At 49.1% G+C, this 21,608-nt stretch overlaps 1 protein-coding gene across 1 annotated transcript; it reads right to left on the minus strand.

Moving 5' to 3' along the window:
- Positions 1-34: 34 nt before the first annotated feature.
- Positions 35-19,880, minus strand: LOC147957261 (disease resistance protein Pik-2-like). The gene is made up of 4 exons (XM_087535257.1): positions 18,982-19,880; positions 12,964-13,393; positions 5,325-6,846; positions 35-123 (listed from the first exon to the last, which is right to left on the minus strand). Exons 1-4 carry the CDS (start codon positions 19,863-19,865, stop codon positions 35-37), a joined length of 2,925 nt encoding a protein of 974 aa, XP_087391383.1. The 5' UTR covers positions 19,866-19,880.
- Positions 19,881-21,608: the final 1,728 nt, after the last annotated feature.

Consider the following 21,608-nt stretch of genomic DNA (forward strand, 5'->3'; position numbering starts at 1 on the left):
AGCAAACTTACAGCAAGCAAGCAGAGTGACAAGCTCAGTCGTACTTCACTCCCACTGTGAACTGATTGGGGTGCTTCCCACTCTCCGCCTTTAGCTGCTCCAGAGTTCGGTCCAGCGCAGGGTGTTAGAATTATTGTATAGGGATAGAAGAGGTGTTTAACTTGTATCCAACTCTATCTCATCTTCTCTTTATCCCTTGTAACGACCTTCTCCTGGTCGATCTCCTCCCAACCGATCTCCCTCTCCCTTGATCGATTTTCTCTCCGTAAACGTATGCACCAAGGCATTGCCTCAATATATACAACGCGGCCCGAGACAAAGGGTTCTACACTTTCCAAACTACTTTACATGGTAACAGAGCCTCTTCCTCATCAGATCAAAAGAGATCGCATCTAGCTACCTTCGCGACCGAGCCATGTTTACCACCTCCGCCTCCACGTCGCCCAGCACCATGGGCGCGATCACCACCACCTCCTCCACCTCCACCTTTGCTTCATCATCCACAGCCACAAACTCCTTCCTCGGATCGCCGCCCCAGGAGAAGCTGACCAGGGGGAACTTCCTCCTTTGGAAAGCCATCGTGCTTCCCCAGATCAAGGGTGCCCAGATGGAGCATCACCTCGACGCAACAAGCCCACCGCCGCCGGCCACCCTCACCATCACCAAGGATGGCAAGGACGAGCAAGTCGTCAACTTCGCCCGCACTCTCTGGTATGCCCAACAGCAACAACTCCAAGGGTTCTTGATGGGTTCTTTTTCCCGCGAGATTCTCTCTCAGGTGGCCACTCTCCAGACGCCGGCCGTGGTATAGCGCACCATCAACGACATGTTTGCTGCCCAGAGCCAAGCGCAGGCGATCAACACCCGCATCGAGCTCACCAACCTTAAAAAAGGTAATATGTCTATGGCAGAGTACCTCGGCAAGATCAAGACGCTCACAGATGAAGTCGCGTGCACGGCCTCGGCGCTCTCCGACCCGGAGATCGTCTCCAAGATCCTTGTTGGCCTTGACATGGAATATAACCCTGTCGTCTCTGCTCTTGCTGCACGCGTGGAACCAATCACGGTCCCAGAGCTGCACAGTCAGCTCCTCAGTTTTGATGCCCGCCTCACCCTCCTCCACGGCGGCGATCTCCGGCAATCATCTGCATACTCCGCTGCACGGGGTCGCGGCCGTGGCCGTGGTCACCAGGGCGGCAACCATGCCGGTGGTCACGGCCGTGGCTCCTCTTCGGGCGATGGCGCACGCTCTGGTGGCACCTACGGCCACAACATCGAGGGCGGCGGCTACGGCAACAACCATGGGGGTGGCGGCTTCAACTCCAACACTGGCCGCCGCCCCTCCTCCTCCCGTAGCCGTCCTCGTTGTCCGCTCTGCAAGAAGGCCGGTCACGAGGTCATCGACTGTTGGCATCGGTATGATGAAAACTTCGTCCCGGATGCTCGTTTGGTTGCAGCTGCTATGCACGAGCAAGGTGGGGATGGCGTTTGGTATGTTGACTCCGGCGCTACGGACCACGTCACAAATGAGTTAGAGCAACTTGCTCTGCGCGAGACGTACCATGGCACCGATCAGATCCACACCGCTAGCGTAAAGGTATGGATATTTGTCATATTGGTCAAGTTTCGCTTAATTCCCCTAACCTTCAACTTGATCTAGTTCTTAAGGATGTTCTTCATGTTCCTCAAGCTGATAAAAACCTTGCCTCTATGTCTCGCTTAGCCACTGATAACAATGTTTTCTTTGAGACTCATCCTCGCTATTTTTTTCATTAAGGATCGGGCAACGAGGGCACTTCTCTATCACGGTAGATGCGTTGGCGGCCTCTACCCCATCTCATCCGGAGCACTTCGCAACAAGCATCGTCGAGTCTACTCCGTCATCAAGCCCTCTTTGGCGAGGTGGCATCAAAGATTAGGTCATCCCTCATCAGTCATAGTTAGGGAAGTAGTCAATAAAGACAATCTTCTTTTGTCACTTAGTTCCAATAATGAGTCTGTTTGCGAAGCATGTCAATGTGCCAAGAGCCATCAGCTTCCCTATCCTAAGTCTACTAGTGTTTCTCATGCTCCCCTACAATTGATCTTCAGTGATGTATGGGGTCATGCCCGAGATTCTTTTGGTCGAAAAAAATACTATGTTAGCTTCATTGATGATTACAGCAAGTTTACATGGATTTATTTGCTCAAGTATAAATCTGAAGTTTTTTCCATATTTCAAGAATTTCAGAAACTTGTTGAGAGACACTTTGATAAGAAAACCATAGCAGTCCAAAGTGACTGGGGAGGGGAGTATGAAAAACTCAACTCCTTTTTCTGTAGTATTGGGATCACCCATTATGTGTCTTGTCCTCATGCTCATCAGCAGAATGGCTCTGCTGAACGCAAACACCGCCATATTGTCGAGGTTGGTCTCTCTCTTTTAACTCATGCGTCCATGCCCCTCAAGTATTGGGTTGAGGCCTTCATCACAGCTACATATCTCATCAATCGTCTTCCCAGTAAGGTTATTGGCAATTCTACTCCTTTAGAACGATTGTATAACCAAAAGCCAAATTATAATTATCTCAAAAAATTTGGGTGTGCTTGTTACCCCAATTTACGTCCATACAATCCTCACAAACTTGAATTTCGTTCCACACAATGTGTTTTTCTTGGGTACAGTAATCTTCATAAAGGTTACAAATGTCTTGAACCATCCACCGGACGCATCTATATCTCTCGGGATTTTATTTTTGATGAGACACTATTTCCTTTCTCCAAGCTTCATCCCAATGCGGGTGCTTTGCTTCGTGCAGAAATCGCACTTCTCTCCGACTCTCCTACACGTCCCTGATCACGGGGGTGAATTAACTGATCATGACCATGTGCAAAAATCCAAAGAAAATTGCGTTTCTAATACCTCTTGCGCAAATTCTACCTGTCATTTTATGTGTACACAGGATAAACTAGGACCGGACTCCGATGCTGATCCTGCTACCAGCGCGCGATCCGAGCCGGATTCGCGTTAGACTGCAGGCGCGCGATCCGGTGCAGATCCGCCCCTGCGCCCCCTGGTGGCCGACAGCGGCGCAGCCGACCAGGTGGGTCGCACCAGTCCAGGCGCGTCGCGCCAATCTCCGCGAGCGCGCCCTGAGACGCCCATCGAGCGAGGCGCGGGGGGAGCGAGTCCCTCGCCGCCACGTCGCCTTGGGCCCCACCGACCGGTCCTGCCAGTTCTGCTGCGACAACATGGGACCTGCCAGGCGGTTCTGATTCGCCGGTCGGCTCTGGCTGCGCGTCAGACGAGGAGCAGCGCCAGCAGCGTCAATCCTTCTCGGATCAGGAGCCCGATCTGCCTGGATCTTCTGTGCACAACACCGAATCAGCAAGATCTCCTGCGCCACAACCAACAGAAACTGTTTCTCTGGCTCCTTCACCTCTTCGTCGAAACACCAGGTCTCGGTCAGGTATTGTTAAAGAAAAACAATATAGTGATGGTACAATAAGGTATAATCCGACCAAGCATGCCTTCCTTGCCACTTCTGCTGAACCTATTAATCTGCATGATGCTCTTGCTAATAAAGATGGGAAGGAAGCCATGGATAATGAATATAATGCACTTATAAAAAAATCAGACTTGGCATCTAGTACCACCGCAACATGGTGCTAATACAATTGACTGTAAATGGGTATACAATATTAAAAAACATAGATGGCAGTATAGAGTATAGACAGATACAAGGCAAGGTTGGTTGCAAAGGGCTTCAAGCAAAGGTTTGGAATTGATTATGATGGTACCTTTAGTCCTGTGGTTAAAGCAACTACTATTCGTCTTGTTTTGTCCATTGTTGTTTCCAGAGGTTGGAGCTTAAGACAGCTGGATGTTCAGAACGCGTTTCTTCATGGTGTTCTTGAGGAACAAGTGTTCATGCGGCAACCACCAGGTTATGAAAATCACAGCACACCACATTATGTATGTAAGTTGGATAAAGCCTTATATGGCCTGAAGCAGGCTCCAAGAGCATGGTATTCTAGGTTGAGCATGCAGCTACAACATCTTGGCTTCACATCGTCCAAGGCAGATACATCCTTGTTCTTTTATAGCAAAGGCAATATCACTGTTTTTGTCCATGTTTATGTTGATGATATAATTGTTGCTAGCTCAAGTCAAGAGGCCACTACTTGTTTGCTTAAGGATTTAAAGCTTGAATTTGCTCTCAAAGATCTAGGTGATCTTCACTACTTTCTTGGCATAGAGGTAAAGCAGATCAGAGATGGAATACTTCTATCACAAGAGAAATATACAGCTGATGTTCTAAAGAGGGTGGGATTGGAGAATTGCAAACCAGCCAGTACACCGATCTCCACCTCAGAAAAGCTTACAGTTGACAGTGGAGAAGCTCTTGGTCCAGAGGATGCAACAAATTATAGAAGTGTTGTAGGTGCCTTGTAATATTTGACTCTTACACGTCCTGATATCTCTTATTCAGTAAACAAGGTATGTCAATATTTGCATGATCCTAGAACCACTCATTGGACAACAGTTAAAAGAATTCTAAGGTATCTTCAGTATTCTCAAGGACTTGGACTTCAGATTGTCAAGTCCCCTTCCTTGCTTGTTACTGCATATTCTGATGCAGACTGGGCAGGGTGTGCTGATGATAGGAGATCTACTGATGGTTTTGCTGTGTTTCTGGGATCTAACCTTGTGTCATGGAGTGCAAGAAAGCAAGCTACTGTTTCAAGATCCAGTACGGAGGCTGAATACAAGTCGTTGGCGAATGCTACAGCTAAAGTGATGTGGATACAAACATTACTTTATGAACTTGGGATTAAAGCTCCAAAAGCTGCACGGCTATGGTGTGACAATATTGGTGCAACTTACCTTTCAGCAAATCCTGTTTTTCATGCACAAACAAAACATATTGAAGTGGATTTCCATTTTTTCAAAGAGAGAGAGAGTATCTCGAAAGCTACTTGAGATCCGGTTTATTCCTACAGGGGATCAACTTGCGGATGGGTTCACTAAACCCTTGACCGAGAGAAGACTAGACGAGTTCAAGTACAATCTCAACCTTAGCAAGGCTTGAGGTTTAGATTGAGGGGGAGTGTTAGAATTATTGTATAGGGATAGAAGAGGTGTTTAACTTGTATCCAACTCTATCTCATCTTCTCTTTATCCCTTGTAACGACCTTCTCCTGGTCGATCTCCTCCCAACCGATCTCCCTCTCCCTCGATCGGTTTTCTCTCTATAAACGTATGCACCAAGGCATTGACTCAATATATACAACGCGGCCCGAGACAAAGGGTTCTACGCTTTCCAAACTACTTTACACAGGGTTCCCCCTCTTACCTGCGAGCTGCACCTCTTTAAGGCTCGTCAAGTGCTTGATGCCCACAATGCTCTTCTCATTCCAGTTGTCGAAATTCAGTGAAAGTTTCTCGGGCTTTGTCATGGACCCTTCCTCGAATTTGTAGACTCTGGGCATTTCCTGATCACAGGTCCCTCTGAGATTCTTGAGCGCCGGAAAGTTGTGCGCAACACGTGCAACCAACTCTCGGCCGGTGTAGCAGTTCCGCTGCACCCAGATGCTCTTCAGGTTGGGCAACTTACACAGAACCCCAAATAGTTGCTCATTGATAAAGTGTGCCCATGACATGTGAAACTCAACAAGATATGTGAGCGATTCGACCCAGTTGGGCAATTTGTCAATGCCACCAGCGATCCTGAGGAATCGGAGGAGGCGTGGCGGCGAGGGGAGCTCAAGGAGAAAGTTCAATGCATTCGCCTCATAACTCAAGGTGTCCATGTGGAGCGATCGGAGAGAGTGTGTCCTACTCAGGGACAGGGCAAGCTCTTCAAGAACCTTGGGACCATTGGGCTTCTCACGATCGACGTAGATACTTAACCTTTGCAAATTTTCTAGTTCACCTACCTCTTGGGTAACCTCAATAGCATCATCTTCCAGCAATACCCAGCCCACCTCATGAAGTGCCTTCATTTTCCAGAGACCCTGGGGTGGCTTCCACATGGTAGACCAAACATCCTTCTTGGAGAAAAACAAGCGTTCAAGTTTCTCTAGTTTTATCACAGTTTCTGGAAGTCCAGCAATGCCCGTGGCACGTACATCAAGTGTCTGCAAATGCTCCAGATCACATACTTTTGGTGGCAGCACACTGATATCTGTACCTCTCAGGGACAAATACCTTAGAAGGTACATCCGACAGATGTGGCCCATATGCTTGTTTTCTACACCCTTGCAGTCTTCCAGGTCAAGTACTCTCAGCAGAGTGAACTCACCCAGACGATCAAGCAGCTTGTTCCCTTCGAGCTGAAACATACTCAGTGATCGGACATGCTGCATATTAATGTCTTTTAAGTCATTCTTCTTAACCATTTCCTTGGATGTAGATTCCTTGGGTCTCTTGGATGGAGAGTCCTTCTTGGATGGAGATTCCTTGGGCCTCTGCCCACCAGCATGGACGGAGAGGCGGCGTATTGTGTCATAGGACATCCCATCATACTGCCCACCTATCAGGCTGACAAAGTTGGCCTCCAAGGATTTGGACACCATGACCTCCAGCATCAAGTCATGCACCCGGCATGTCTCCACAGCTCCATAGACATGGCTGATTATTTCGCCAGCGGGATTAATCATGCCCCTGCTCACCAGCTCTTCATAATAGGCTTCTGCAACCTCCAACAGGGTCATCCCCCGCTTCTCCTCAACCAATCCTTCGGCGATCCATCTGTATACTAGCCGATCCTTGTTGATGAGAAAATCCTCCCGGAAAATACTAAGATACATCATGCAACCCTTGAGGTGATAGGGCAGGTGGTCGTAGCTGAGTGTGAGTATCTGAGTGTGACCTGCGGGAGAAGGCGAAGAAGGTGATGCGCGCGAAGCAAGGGGGCAGATCCGAGCGCTTCCAAGAGGAAGAAGGGCGCGAGGGGGATTGGGGTCCCCCTCCCCCATGGTGGATTCAACAGCAAGAAAGAAAAAAGAAGAAGAAGGAGATGGCGCGTCGACGGGAGCTCGAGCGCAAGCCGATGGATCACCCCAACTGTGGTGGTGGCCACGGGGATCCTCTGGCCAAGAGATCCAGAGCGGCTGCCGAACCTCTGGCAGTGCCGCGCCGTTCTGGATCGAAGGGAACGGCGAGCGCCCCCATTCCGGTGGAGGACGCGACGGAGGCTCCGGACGTGGAATGCTTCAAGTGTGGGAGACTTGGACATTTCCAGTCTAAATGCACATTCCTGCCCTTGTGTGTGCTGTGCAAAGAAGAAGGTCATGCCTCTGCGCACTGCCCGACAAGGGGGCGGCAGCCGTGCTTGCAGATCATGGGTAGTGCTATTGCAGGGGAAGGATTCTTTTGCCTTCAGTTCGAAGAAGAGGAGGAACCCGAGGAGCCGCGACAACTTTCCAATGGCAACGCTGCCATCCTCTCTGCTGATCCGGGCCGTCTGAACTTGCGGGTCCGCAATCAAGAGCTCAAGCACATGGTCACGGGGGACTGGGACTGGCAAGTTACTCAAGTGGGAGAGGATGATTTTCTGGTGGTGTTTCCTTCTGCAGATCTGCTCCATATGGCTCGGACTAGTGGCAAATTGTTCCTTTCTATCAATGATATCACTGCTAGGGTGCGTGATATGGTACACGAGGTGATTCCCCCGTTGGTGATGCCAGAAGCGTGGGTGCGGCTCCACGGGATCCCAGAGAAACACCACAAGATGGAGCGCATCAAGGAGGCTTTCAAGATGCTGGGCCGCCCGATCGTGGTCGACGAGCTCTCACTCATCAAGTTAGGTCCAGTGAGGATGAACTCGCATGCAAGACCCCAGCAAAACTCAACGGCACTGTCGAGGTGTGGTTCAACCACGAAGGATACAACATCAAAGTGGAGCTGGAGCGGATGTCGCGTCGTCTGGGAGATGGCGGTGGGGCTCCTGGGGCGGGCCCCTCCGTTCCCCCTCCAGATGGCCAGCAAGGCAAAGGCGGGCCGCCCAAGCCCGGGTCTAATGTGGGCCTCCCCTCCAAGGACGCTGCCAATGGTGAGAAAATAGCCAAATCTTCGGCTGCGGCTCCCCAAAAGGAGGCGGATGGCTCGGGTGCGGCCTCGGCTGATCAAGATGTGGAGATGGGCGTGCCATTGGAGGAGCCAGACGACAGTATTCAAGACACCTCTATCGATACAGAGACATGGGAGAAGCTGGGCTTGATTTCCACTCAAGACACTGCTGTCAGCCTCCCGCCCCTCGCCCGCTCTCTGGATCCATCCTTCGACGAGTACGGTTCCAACTTGTCTGCTCCAATCTTGCCTCTTGCGGTGGCGACGAAGGAGACAGGCACCTTGCCCGTCTCCCCTGCGCGTGGTGGGGGTTCGGTGGCGGTCTTCGTTTCCAACATGGACTCGGATCTCACCCCGACCTCGGGCAGGCGCACGTCGAACGGTTCCGGTCGGCAGGCTAAGAAGACGGCTGGGAGGAAGCCTGGGATCAAGTCGCAGGCCAAGGAGTCTACGGGTTCGCTGGAGGCGTTGGGGGGTGAGCTTGGAGCAGCGTTGGTGGTGCCAGGGCCGGCTACCAAGGCCAAGAGATCCAGGGCGACCCCGGTGGCGACTCGGGCTCCCAGCGTGCGCGCCAAGGCCAAGCTCGGGGACTTGACTTCCATGGAAAGTGCCAAGATCTGCGCTGCAGACAAGAACATGGATGTGACAGGTAACCCCACCCCCTCTTTTAAGATTCTGAATGCTTTCTCTGACGATCACCTCGCCGAGATTTTGCGCGATAGTGGCGTTGCGTTAGACTCCTCGCCTATGGATGTAATTTCTCTAGTGCGCGTGCGTGAAGATGCCCAGGCCGCCCTTGCGGCGGCTGCCGCTCGCTGTGCGGAGGAACAGCTTGCGGAGGGATCGGTCGCAGCACCAGTAGGGGCTGGTGCAGACCATTTGCCCATAGAGGGAGACGAGGCTAGGGCGGCCTCGGACTTGCCTTCTTCCAGACGGGCTCCGGCTAGGAAGCGAGTGGCCAAGGCGGTGAGCTCCCGTGGAGTTCGCCTGCACAATCGTATAATTAGATGAGGTACATATTCTGGAATATTCGCGGATGCGGCCATGGGGGGCGGTGTACGCAGCTCAGAGAGTACATGTCCAGAGAGCATATAGACTTTGTAGCGCTCCAACAGACGATTAAGGCCGATTTCACGTACAGAGATCTTTTGGCTTACGACCCTCTTCAGCGTTTTGAATGGTTTTGGACTCCTTCCGCGGGTCATTCTGGTGGCCAACTGATGGGTTGTAATAAAGATATTTGTGAAGTTATTTTGTGGGAGCCTGGCTTGTTTTCCATTGCGGCTACGGTTAGACACCGGGTATCCCAGGCTACCTGGGTGATCGTCAGTGTATACGGGCCGACGGACCACGCAAGGTCTGGGGATTTCTTGGGGGAAATCACAACCTTGGTCGGGGCCAAACGAGCGGCCAACCTACCCGTAGTGGTAGGCGGAGACTTTAACCTGATCCGCTCGGGGGCGGACAAAAATAATGGCAATATAGATTGGGCTAGGGTATCCCTTTTTAACAACGCCATTGCGGCTGCTACTCTCAGGGAGATAGCACGCACGGGTGCAAGATTCACTTGGACGAACAAACAGCGAAATCCAGTTCGCTGTGTTCTTGACCGTGTCTTTTGTTCAAGTGAATGGGAGGCTTTGTTCCCCCTTTGCACCTTAGTGGCCGAGACGCGCATAGGATCAGACCATGTCCCTCTTATACTGTCATCAGGGGAGGACAGTGTGCACCGTAGCCGAAGATTCTTCTTCGAGACAGCCTGGTTCGAACATGAAGGCTTCTGCCAACTGGTTACGAACTGCTGGGCTTCGATAGCCCAGCAAGTGGGGTATCGGCAAGGACCAGTAGAATTCTGGTCTGCTGCGGCTGCGGCCTTGCGCGTATTCCTCAGGGGCTGGGGGACCAACCACAGCAGCGAGTCCAAAAGGGAAAGGGAACGCATTGTGGTCGAAATTGCGTGCCTTGATGCGCAGGCCGACACAAGACCTTTTTCTGGCGTTGAATGGGAGCACAGATATGCCCTAGAAAACCAGGTTTTGGCAATTCTTAGGGCAGAGGAGGAGTACTGGCGTCGCAGGGGCGGCATAAAGTGGGTTGTGAAAGGCGACGCCAACACTGGCTACTTTCACGCGTACACAAACGGGCGCAAGCGCAAGAGTTCAATCCTAAGACTCCAATCGGAGCACGGGATTCTGGTTTCTCAAAACGAAATCGTAAACCACATATACGAGTTTTTCGTACAGCTGTTGGGAACAGCGGAACCTAAAGGACTAAGTCTAAGGGAGGACTTATGGGGACCGACCGAGCGTGTGTCCCAACAGGAAAATGACGCCCTTATGGTGTCATTTTCGCCGCAAGAGATCGATTTAGCGCAAGCTGGTACGAAGAACGACACGGCCCCAGGCCCGGACGGCTGGCCGGTGGAGTTCTTCAAAAGGTTCTAGCCGCTCCTTAGAGACCTTTTCCAAGCTATTATCAACGACTTTGCCCTGGGTACGGTAGACCTCGCGCGGCTCAACTATGGGGCGATCTGTCTAATCCCTAAGGTCAAAGGGGTGGACTCTATTCAGCTGTTCCGCCCAATCACGCTCATCAACGTCCCCTTCAAGCTTTGCGCCAAAGCTTATGCCTCTAGGTTAGCGCCGGTGGCTCAACGAGCGATTCATCAGAGCCAAACTGCTTTCCTTAAAGGTAGAAACATTCTAGAAGGGCCTATTGTTCTCACAGAGATAATTCACGAACTTAAACGAATGAGAGGACATGGTATTATCCTCAAGCTAGATTTTGAGAAAGCGTACGACCGCGTAAACTGGGAGTTTGTGCGGGAGGTCCTCCTCAAAAAGGGTTTTGAGGCAGGGTTTGTCCATCGGATCATGCACCTGATCTCGAGTGGCAACACCTCGGTTATTGTTAATGGTGAAATGGGGAAGTTTTTCCGTAACAGGAAAGGGTTAAGACAAGGCGATCCCATCTCCCCACTCGTCTTTAACTTTGTGGCTGATGCATTGGCAGCTCTGATGACCAAGGCCAGGGAGGCCGGCCACATCAAGGGGCTAGTCCCACACCTCATCCCAGGTGGCGTGTCACACCTACAATATGCCGACGACACCTTGCTATTGTTTGAGCCAGACGACCATAGCGTGGCTTCGGTCAAGCTGATTCTTCTTGCCTTTGAGATCCTTTCTGGGCTCAAAATAAACTTCCACAAAAGTGAGGTCATTACCATGGGGATGGACGACCAGAAAAGCGCTAGAATCGCTAACCTACTTAATTGTAAGCTAGGGAGCTTTCCAATTAAGTACCTAGGGCTTCCAATTTCTCACCGCAAACTTTTGATTTTAGAGTGGGAGCCTCTTTACGGGAAAGTGGCCAATAGGGTTAGCCCGTGGCGCGGGCGCTTTATGTCCTCAGCGGCGAGGCTCATACTAACTAACTCGAGCCTCTCTTCCCTTCCCCTTTTCACTATGGGGATGTTCTTACTAGCTGACGGGGTGCACGCTAAGTTAGACACACCGAGATCCCGCTTCTTTTGGGAAGGAACGGGTAACAAACGGAAATACCACTTAGTTAAGTGGGCGGCCATGTGTAGGCCAAAAAAATTCGGAGGGCTGGGTATTCTTAACTCCAAACTAATGAACGTGGCCCTCCTTTCCAAATGGTGGTGGCAACTGGCCCAAAACGAGTCGGGTCTTTGGGCGCAACTGCTCAAAGCTAAGTACTTCCCGAATGGCACGCCATTCACGGCCTCGGCCAACGGCTCCGCATTCTGGAAAGGGATCCAAGCGGTTCGCCCTGCTTTTGCTATTGGGGCAAAATTTCAGATCAACAACGGCCTCTCCACTCGGTTCTGGCTCGATCACTGGATGGGTGCCTCCCCTCTTTGGCAAAGCCACCCCAACCTATACTGGATTGCTACTGACACTGACATATCAGTAGGGGAAGCGCTCCGTGCTGAATCCCCGGCGATTCACTTTATGCGGGCCCTTTCCACCGACGAGCGCGCATCCTGGGAGGGCCTGCTACAGATTATAGGCGACATCCGCTTAGGAACGGGTGCCGATTCGGTTGACTGGAGCTTGACTGCTTCTAGGAAATTTTCGGTTAAGTCCCTATATAACAAGCTAACCGCAGGCACAACGCTTGACATAGCTAGGGGGCTATGGCAGGCCGGACTGCCCCTGAAGATTAAAATCTTCATGTGGCAAATGTTCAGGAACCGGCTGCCCACCTCGGACAACGTGGCAAAACGCAACGGCCCTGCGGACGGTACTTGCACTGTATGCGGCCTTGGCGAAGACGCAAACCATCTTTTTTTTAAATGCCACCTGGCCAGGTTTGCATGGAGTGCAGTAAGGGAAGCTTTCCATACGAATTGGAATCCAGCTTCGGGGAACGATCTGATCTCTATTCTCAAAACTACGAAAGGGACTAGTAGTAGAATCGCTTGGCGTTGCGTAGGGGCGCTGCTCTGGGCAATATGGACGACGCGTAACAAAATTACCATTGAGAAAAAATTTCCTAACCACCCCGCGGATGTGATCTTCAAATGTCATCTTTTCTTACAGACGTGGATTCCGCTGGGGAAGGAGCGCGATGCTGAGCGTATGTCGAAGGCCATGACGCGCATTAAGAATATCCAGGTGTTGGCAAGACAAGCTCCGCCGAGCAGCTGAAGCTTCTGAAGATGGTGTGGGAGTTTCATGTTAGCTCAGACTTCTAGATGGCTGCTGTGTTTGGATGTAATAGTGCCGCCGCTTTTGAACCTTTGCAGTGTTTTGGATGTCGGTCGTGGACCGAACGTTTATGTTTATGTCTTCAGTTGTACCTCGTTTGAACCTGATGCCTGAGGGCTTTATTAATTTAAAGCCGGACGCTCCTAGCGTCTTCGTTTCAAAAAAAAAAAGTATCTGCCTCATCCCGTCAAGGGTGGGATTGGTATCCATAAGATAACTAATTGATTTGCAAACTCTATCCCACATATCCTTGTGCTCCGCTGATTTATAGCTGGCCAAAAGGCTGCCAATGCTGACAATGGCCAATGGCAGCCCACCACATTTCTTCAGAATTTTGTTCATTTCATCTTCCAGCTCTGTGGGGCAAGTGGCATCCTTGGAGCCAAATGCTCTGCTGAGGAACAACTTCTTGGAGTCTTCTGAATTGAGGGGCTCAATGTGATAGATGTTATCTCCACAAATTTCACTAGCATCACTGCATGCTACAGCCACAACCTCTATCCGAGTGGTCACCATGATTCTGCTGTCGAGGTTGTTGTCTGGCAGCGTGGATCGGATAGCATCCCACGCTGCTATTGTCCATACATCAACAATCACAATGAGGTACCTGATTTGGATATAAGTATGCTAGTGTTAGAAAGCTTTTACGAGAAGGAAGTTTCCTTAAAATGTCTGATATTCAGCTAATTTAGATTGACTAGTATTTCCACAAACTAATTTAGATTGACAAGGTGGGAATAATGCCAAGAAGAATTTCGTAAAAAATAATGTACAATATATCGTTTTGCATTTTTTTGTGATAAAGACACAACATCACAACAATCACCACTGAAACCACCCACCTTGATAGGAATTAAGAGCAAAGATAATTACGCTTCCCGTCTCTAACCCAAACCAAGCTCGGTGTGCTGCTACATATAGATAATTAAATCTTACAGTGCTGTTAACACAGAGAGTATTCTCACAGGCTATATCAATCAAGCATGAAGCATGGCTGGCGTTGCTGCTAACATACAGAGTATTTTCCCGTCAAAAAAAACATAGCGAGTATTTTCCCCATCCCTAATCACTTACGATCCAGTCAAAAAAATTGGTTGTCCAAACTATTAACTCGTGCAGAGCAAAGTTTATCTACTCCTCTTGCCTCCCCGTGCAAAAAGCGCAGATCAAAACGGATCGAGAAACGAAGCAAATCCATGCCTAACTTGCGGTTCGAGTTCTGGCGCAGTAGCTAGCAATCCCTAACTTGAGATGAAAATCGATCCAGGAACATACCTGGAAGAGGAACAGGGCTCTCGCGGCGGCAACGATCAGCTTGGGTTGGGAGCGGTGCCGCCGTGCCGCTCCAGCCGCCGGCACTAGATGAAGTATCCCACCGAAAGAGGAAAGTGCATTTGGTCGGGGGATAATCACAGAGGAGGGAACGGGAATCTCTTAGTTCCTGTAGTGCTCAACGAGTTGCTTTGTAGTATACTTTTTAGTTTTTCTAAGCACTCGTGCTTTCTCCATGAGGTGTTAATCAAGCGTCTATCATCTACGAATAAGCATCAATGCTTAAAAAATGGTTTAAAAAAAACTCCCCCTTCGTCTCGCCGCTCCCGCGAGCGGGGAGGCGAACCCTAGCGCCTCCACTCCCTATATCCCCCTCCCTCGCCGCTGCTGGCATGCGCCGCCGGGCAAAGCCTGGCCGGCGTCGGTGGCGGTGGGGCCTCTTCCCCTTCCTCGCGGTGGGCTCGCGCGGGACAGCAGCACCGAGCGGAGGTCCGCGGCTCTGCAGGGCAGTGCGGCGCGGCGGCAGCCGGGCGGTGGCGTGGGCGGCTACACGTCGGGGTGCGACGTGGTGTGCCCGCGCTAGGTGGCGGTGGTGGATGTCCCCGACCAAGATCTGGCTTGGGCGACTTCTCTGCCTGGAGGCCAGCGGGCGGTGCGGACTGAGGGTGATGCGGCCTGGCTTTCATGGGTGTCGGGTGGCGGCTGCTGGCAGCGAGGTGACCGGCACTGAGGCGTCTTGGTGGCGGTGGTCGCGGTGCGTGCCGGCCGGATCTAGCGTTTTCAGGCGGGCGGCGCGGGTTGGGGCATCGACCCGGCGTGGCTGCTGATCCGGCTATGGGCGGCGACAGCGGCGACTTGGTGGCTCGGCCCTCTAGGAGTGGCGGCTTCCATTCACCATGCCGACATCACGGTGGCTCGGCGGGTTGGCTGCTGCGGCGGCTGGATTTCCGGCATCGGCTCATCTGTAGGCGGCCCACTTCGACCTTTGAACCCTCACCTGGTCATCCGGCCGCTATCTTCGTCGATGGGTTGGCGCTCCCCCAGCTGCGGTCCATCACTCTTCTCGCACCCGGCAACAGGACCGAGCTCGTCTCGCGCCCGTCAATAGGACCATGGTCGTCTCGTGCCCGCCGGCAGGACCGAGCTCATCTCGCGCCCGATGACGAGGACGGGTCAATGGAGGCCAGTTTTGGCCAGCCTTGCGGGTCTCGGCACTGGGTGGGTGGGGGGGGCGCCCATAGCTGCAAAAGGCGGATCCTTTCCGCTAGTATCTTTGGTTGGGGTAGCGGCGGGTCTCGGGTAAGGTGGTGTCAAGGTGTTGGATGCCGGGTCGGCGGCCTTGGTGGTGGTTCCGTGGTGCTCATGGTTAGAGCCCGTGGCTCGGTGCTACCCGGTGGCCATGGCCGTATGGGCGGCGTGGTCGCCGGTGTGTGGCGTTTAGTGGCAGTGAGTGTTGGCCAGGGTGAAAACCTGATCTATCTTTGGACGGACCGGTGGCGGAGTAGCTCGTTCCCCTATTGAAGGCATCGTCGCGTCTCTCATTGCCCATCGTCTTGGTCCGAGGGAAACTCTAATCCTCGGGTCGAGCGGTGGCGGCGCTTTGGTGTTGTAACCTTTCTGAAGGCGCCGCCTTGGAGCCCACAGTTTGTCGTATGCGCCTTCATCTCTTCGTGGTGACGTGTTCATGCTTGAGGACACCGGTTGCTCTTGTAGTGCTAGGGGTGATGTGGGTACGCTCAACCCCTATGTATCCTGCCTTGGATGTGTGCCTGTGTTGTGGTCGCGTGCGTTTGTACCAGGTTGTGGATGCTCGTTGATTTATATATAAAGCAGGGCAAAAGCCTTTTTTGGTAAAAAAAATGATTTATTTCTCCAAGCATTATCCTTAAGCATCATGTATTGTATAAGGTTTTAGGGTTCTTTGTTTCAAATAAAGGTTTTAAGGTTTCTAAATCTAAGAGCATCTGTAATATTTTTCCTATCCTATAAAAAATTGCTTATTTTTATGGTATTTGCTAATCTTTCAATCGTCCGGGGGAAAGAATCAGATCCGTTGAAACGTTAGTGGCGTGATGAGACCTTGGACAAGAACGGCCAAGAGACTGATACATCCTAGGCTAGGTTGAGGGGAGTTAGAGGTTGACTGTTTTTGTGTGGGAGGTGTTGTCGAAGCCGGAGAAAAACATGAGTTGAGGCAGCGATAGACCAATGTTGGAAGGCTTTTGGGGGGTCGACATTTCGTTGAGAGTCTGTGGGCGCCATTAAAGTGGAGGACACGGTAGAAACCGGCTAGGGATGCTCTAAAGTTATCCATTTGGAGCTAATGCAATTTAGAAGGGATTGGACGTGGGAGTCTAGAGTCTAAAAATCCCACCATTTTATTTTACAGGGGAGGGGTGAGAACTCAGAGGGAACTGATTTACATAAAACATCTTGACCCTTCATCGTGACTTATGTTGTCATCGTTTGGGTAATCCCTTTTATGAATTCCTACGGCCATTGATGTTTGTGTATTTCAGTTTTAAATCTAAAGTTAATCTCCTGAATATGCCATGTTCAGTGGATGGTAATTTTGTCATGGGTGCTAATGCCTGTGCTTGCATTGATCTGTGCGACTATTTATGTTCGCTGTAAACAATGGATGTGAGCAAACTATAGCGCTCTTTGATGCTAATAAAAGCCTCTGTTTATATGTTATTTTCCATGTCATCTCATGTTAGCTAAAATACTTACTCCCTCCGTAAACAAATATAAGAGCATTTAGATCACTACTTTAGTAATCTAAACGCTCTTATATTTCTTTACAGAGGGAGTAGTTGTTATTCATCTCATGTGCACAGGATGTTGTCATTGCATTTTTTTTTTCAAAATACATGGTAAATGTTCAGTTATATGCATTATCAATCTGTCTTGTACCATTGACGGAAGTCAAGATGCTAACACTTTTGAGATTTTGATGATTTGAATGTCTCATGTTGTTTCTTCCGAATACATTCTAATCGTTTATTATCCCAATGGTATATCATATTATTTTGTCTTTCATCTTTTAGGGAAGTATGATGCCTAGGGTTCAAATATTTTTCTACACGTTTCCTATTTAACAACTTCCCTGATTTCTCAAAATCATGTCTAATGGAGTAACCTCTGCAGGTAAATTTACTCTGAGCAATGGAGCAACTTGCAGGTTGTATGTGAATGAAGTTCTTCCATATATTAATTAATTAATTTAAAAAGATCTGGTCCTAAAGATTTATTTTCCTATGAACTTATTCTATCTGCTTTGATGTGCCCTGACAGTTTAGTCTGAAACATTACCTGTGTAATTTTTGGTCTGCTAAATAATACAGTACAAGTTAAAGAATGCAAAAAAAATTAGTTTGTTTATTCTTTGCTTCGCCTTACTGGATTTTACTCAGCTAGATAGCTACCCCATACTGAAAGTATATATGCTTGTTTCTGTACATAAGCAGGGCATGCTCCATCCTCCAGAAGTCCTCCATCCAGGATATGAATTGTTAGGCAAATCTATGTAGAGTGTGGCAGACAGTTATACATAGAGGTACCTCTGGTGACGACTGATCCATGACAGGATATTATTGTTGTTATGAAAGAGACATGTTATAAGGAAAATGTAAATTCGTTTATTTCAATGGTTGATGGTTAACATGATTCTCTTGCTCTTCTCCTTAATCATGTCATATTTCTTATACCTTTTCTTCTCTAACATTCTTGCATGATAGCTAGCTAATCACAATGATAATAGTATCTAAAATTCTAAATGTTCTTTTATTCCAAATCTATTAGAGGTCAAATGATATCCTGTATGTTTTATTCCTGTATATGTGCCAAGTTGTAGGAAAACTTTGTTATTTCCTAGGCTTCAGACATGCCCCAAAGCCCCTTTCTAATGGGTTGCACATCTTATTGCTTCAGATAGAAAATAGGGTCACACTCACGTAAACTTAGATTATTGCAGAAAAACAGAAAATTAAAAACTGTCGCCAATATGTGCGCACAATACCTCTTCAAGAGGTGCGCCCGGGGCGCACCCCAGCCACTAGTGCTCTTTAATATGGAATGGAGTGAGTAGTACATGTAAAGAAAAAAACTGAGGTGTTGTTTGGCTCTATATATAATTTTTTAGAATCTCGATAGCAATTAAAGTTAGGTCAAACACGACATATGATTGATGCATTGATGATTTAAATTATATGTTCATTAAAAATTGCCACTGTACTCCTAAAATCTTATATCATCATAAATTATTACTCCCTCCAATCCATATTACTTGTCTCTCAAATGGATATATCTAGCACTGAAAAACGTCTAGATACATCCGTTTGAGCGACAAATAATATGGATCGGGGGAGTACACACTTTCTCTGTTTTAACATGCAGGTGTGTACATATTATTCTAAAAGTAAAGATTTGCAAACTTTGGCCAAGTTAAAAAAATATGTACATACAATACCAAATAAATATCACTAGATATATCATGAGGCATACTCATATTGTTCTTATTTAAACTTGTTCAAACCCTACATTGCTTGAGTTTTGTAAAAATCTATACACACTATATTATGGATAGAGAGTGTACGATACGGAGAACTATGCACATTGGTGTTCTTATAAAAGTCAACCTTCGTAAATTATGACCAAGTGTTCAGAGAAATTATCCACACCTACAATACTGAATATAAACTATATGAAAAGGTATTTCATAATGAATTTAATGTTATGGATTTGGTAGTCTAGACAATCATTAAGTTTTCTATAAATTTGGTTAAAAAAATTCAGTTCTTGACTTAATAAAATCACTATAGTTCAAATGGAGGAAGTACTTTTGGCAGCTCTAAACATGCATTGGCGATCAAAGTTAATTCTGGTAGTACATATTTTGAGTAGAGAAAAAAGTAGATGTACCTCTTGTCCTTGAGAAGCTCCTTGAGCGTTTTGGCGAGCGTGTCCGAATCCATGTGGTCGATGTCACCCGCAGAGTCTTCTTCCTTGATGCCTTTGTCATTTCCCGCCTTGGGCTTGACGATCTGCTGCAGCACGCGCTTGAGAAGGCCCCCCACGTCGTTTCGGCCGTCGAACGCCTGCGACACGGACACCTGCGCCTGGCGTTGGAACTGTGTGTCCAGCCGCCGGCACACCTCCATGGCCAGCGTGGTCTTCCCGAGCCCCGCGAACCCGAGGATGGAGAACACGCTGAGCTTGCGGTCAGCGCCGTCGCCGACGATGTCGTTGCTGTCCACGGCGCCCTTCACCCTCTCGGCCAGGGTGCTAGCCTGGTCCGTCATGCCGACGAACTGGTCGGGGTGGTTGGCCGCGCGCAGCGCACGCGCGGAGGCAGCCGACCCCGTGGAGACGGGGGCCAGGTGCGGGGAGCGGCGCAGCGCCTCGCGGCTGACGCCGTAGCGCGCGTGGCGCTCGCTGATGATGACGGCGCGGGCGCGGAGGGCCTGGACGTCGCTGCCGAGGCGGCGGCGGAGGGAGAGCGTGGTGAGCACGCGCCTTAGGCGGGCGAGGAAGGCGTCGCTGAGGAGGCAGCGGATGCGGAAGACGTAGAGGTCGACGCAGTCCTCGGCGTCGTAGGCGAGCTCGCGGACCTGCTTCATCCACTCCCGGACGAAATGGTCGACGGCGCTGTCGTCCGCCTCGGACTGCATGCGGAGGATGGCGTTCATGGTGGCCAGCTCGTCCCTCAGCTGCGCCACCTCGCTGCCCACGCCGCGGAGCTTCTGGAACTCCGACCCCACCAGCTGCCCAAGGTTGCCCACAAGGGCCTGCGCCATGCCCTCCATTCTTTCCCCCCCTCTCTCTCTCTTTCTCTGGCTAGTTTCTCTGGAAGGGTGGCATTGCAATGGCCTTTTGTTGTTGGATGTCGGGAGGGGACTAGTAGCTGTGGATAGCTACCTAGCTCTAGCTTGATGGAAAAGTGATAGATACTCCCTCCGTAAAGAGTTTTCTAAACGCTCTTATATTTCTTCACAGAGGGAGTAATATAAAACGCTTTGATACTATGAGACGATGAGAGTAATATATTACTATGTGTCATGCATGACAACAAATAAGATTATCTAAAATACTAACGTATATAATGCTATACATGACAGAGGTAGTACTTCCAAATGTATTTCTTGCGGTGAACAGCCATGAAACTGAGTCTCTCTCATACAATTCCTCTTCTATTGCCTTTTATCATACAAATAAGGGCTAAATCTCCTGTAGAGTCAATCGACAAACAATAGATAAAAGAATACATTACTGATTTTGAATATGTACTGCTATGCTATACGGTGCAACATGAGATGTGTCTAGATTGAACACTCCTTCTTTTCCACAAAGAAAATTAGTGAGGACGTGGCATTTAAGGAAGATACGTAGAGAGTTTTCTGAAAGCTGTCTATTTACTAGTCCTTTCTTCAACGGTGGGTGTGTGTGTTGGGGGGGGGGGGGGGGGGGGTCTAGCGGGTAGCCAGATCGACCGGTTGCCTATCTTTGTGGGAATGTTGTAATGATCTTCGCCCGTATTTCTATTCATTAACTGGGCAACTCTCTTCTAAACTTTTAATGAATCAGCCCCTGAGGGACGGCGCTTAAGAAACAAAAAGAGGTAGTAGAATCTGTTGGATTCTTTTAGGGTATTTAGGACAAAAGGATGTATTTTTAATAGTGTGTAGTGTACTATCACTTTTCAAAAGAGATTCATAGTATCAGCAATATAGTTATTAAGGAAGTAATTACATAACTACGGCAACGAAATTAAGATATCTCTATGGCTTTAAGAATGTGCATGCTCTTATACTTAGTACCTTGTCTTAAACAACAGATAACTAAGATGTCACCCTTGCTTATATGGGTGATCCACTGTGCTAGTTTGGTCTAAATACCTAGTAGTTGCTAGATGACAACATCTCGCAAGCATAAAAATAGTACCGTGGACTTCGTCATTCATTTGGCACATATAACCCATCTCCCAATCGCCATCAATTGCCAGTAGGCTCTAGATAGCATCTTTTGGTCAATATACATTAATTTGACTTACATTTACAAAGAAACTTTGCTGGTCCGTTGTCTTGTTTAGGACTACATATTTAGCGAGGAAGGTGCGTCTTTTGCTCGTTCCCTGTTTTATACAGTCAATTGTAACTAATTGGTTCATGCATACACAAATAGGGCAACTTGTTTCGGTTCCTGTAAAATAAAAGGGAGATGTATCGACATCTAAGAAAGAGTAGTACAATACACTTGGCATTTTTGATATCTTACTCTCAATTTTGAATTACTGTTTCATGAGACTTGGATACATATCAAGCAATGATGAAAGAGAAAGACTTCATAGGGTGACCAAATATATAGTTCTTATTTATGTGTACTCCCTCTCCTTTCCAAAATGTAGTGCTATGCAACGGAAATTTTCTATTCCCGGCAAAAAAAAAACTTTGTTGACTTGGATGCAATAGCAGTAGTGGAGATTTGCAAGCACGGGGCCATGGCCCGATGGTCGCTGGCCTTTCTGGCAATAATGGGATTGACAGAAAGAT

The sequence above is a fragment of the Triticum urartu genome, chromosome 7A, assembly GCF_056163025.1.
Source record: "Triticum urartu cultivar PI428250 chromosome 7A, HENAU_Tu73, whole genome shotgun sequence".
NCBI lineage: Eukaryota > Viridiplantae > Streptophyta > Magnoliopsida > Poales > Poaceae > Triticum > Triticum urartu.

Excerpts from the sequence above, each read along its gene's own strand:
- LOC147957261 (XM_087535257.1), bottom strand. The coding sequence starts at position 19,865 with ATGGAGGGCATGGCGCAGGCCCTTGTGGGCAACCTTGGGCAGCTGGTG. Across the intron at positions 13,394-18,981 it reads GAGCTTCTCAAGGACAAGAG|GTACCTCATTGTGATTGTTG; the intron begins GTACATCTACTT and ends TATCCAAATCAG. Across the intron at positions 6,847-12,963 it reads CCACCCTTGACGGGATGAGG|CAGATACTCACACTCAGCTA; the intron begins CAGATACTTTTT and ends GCAGGTCACACT.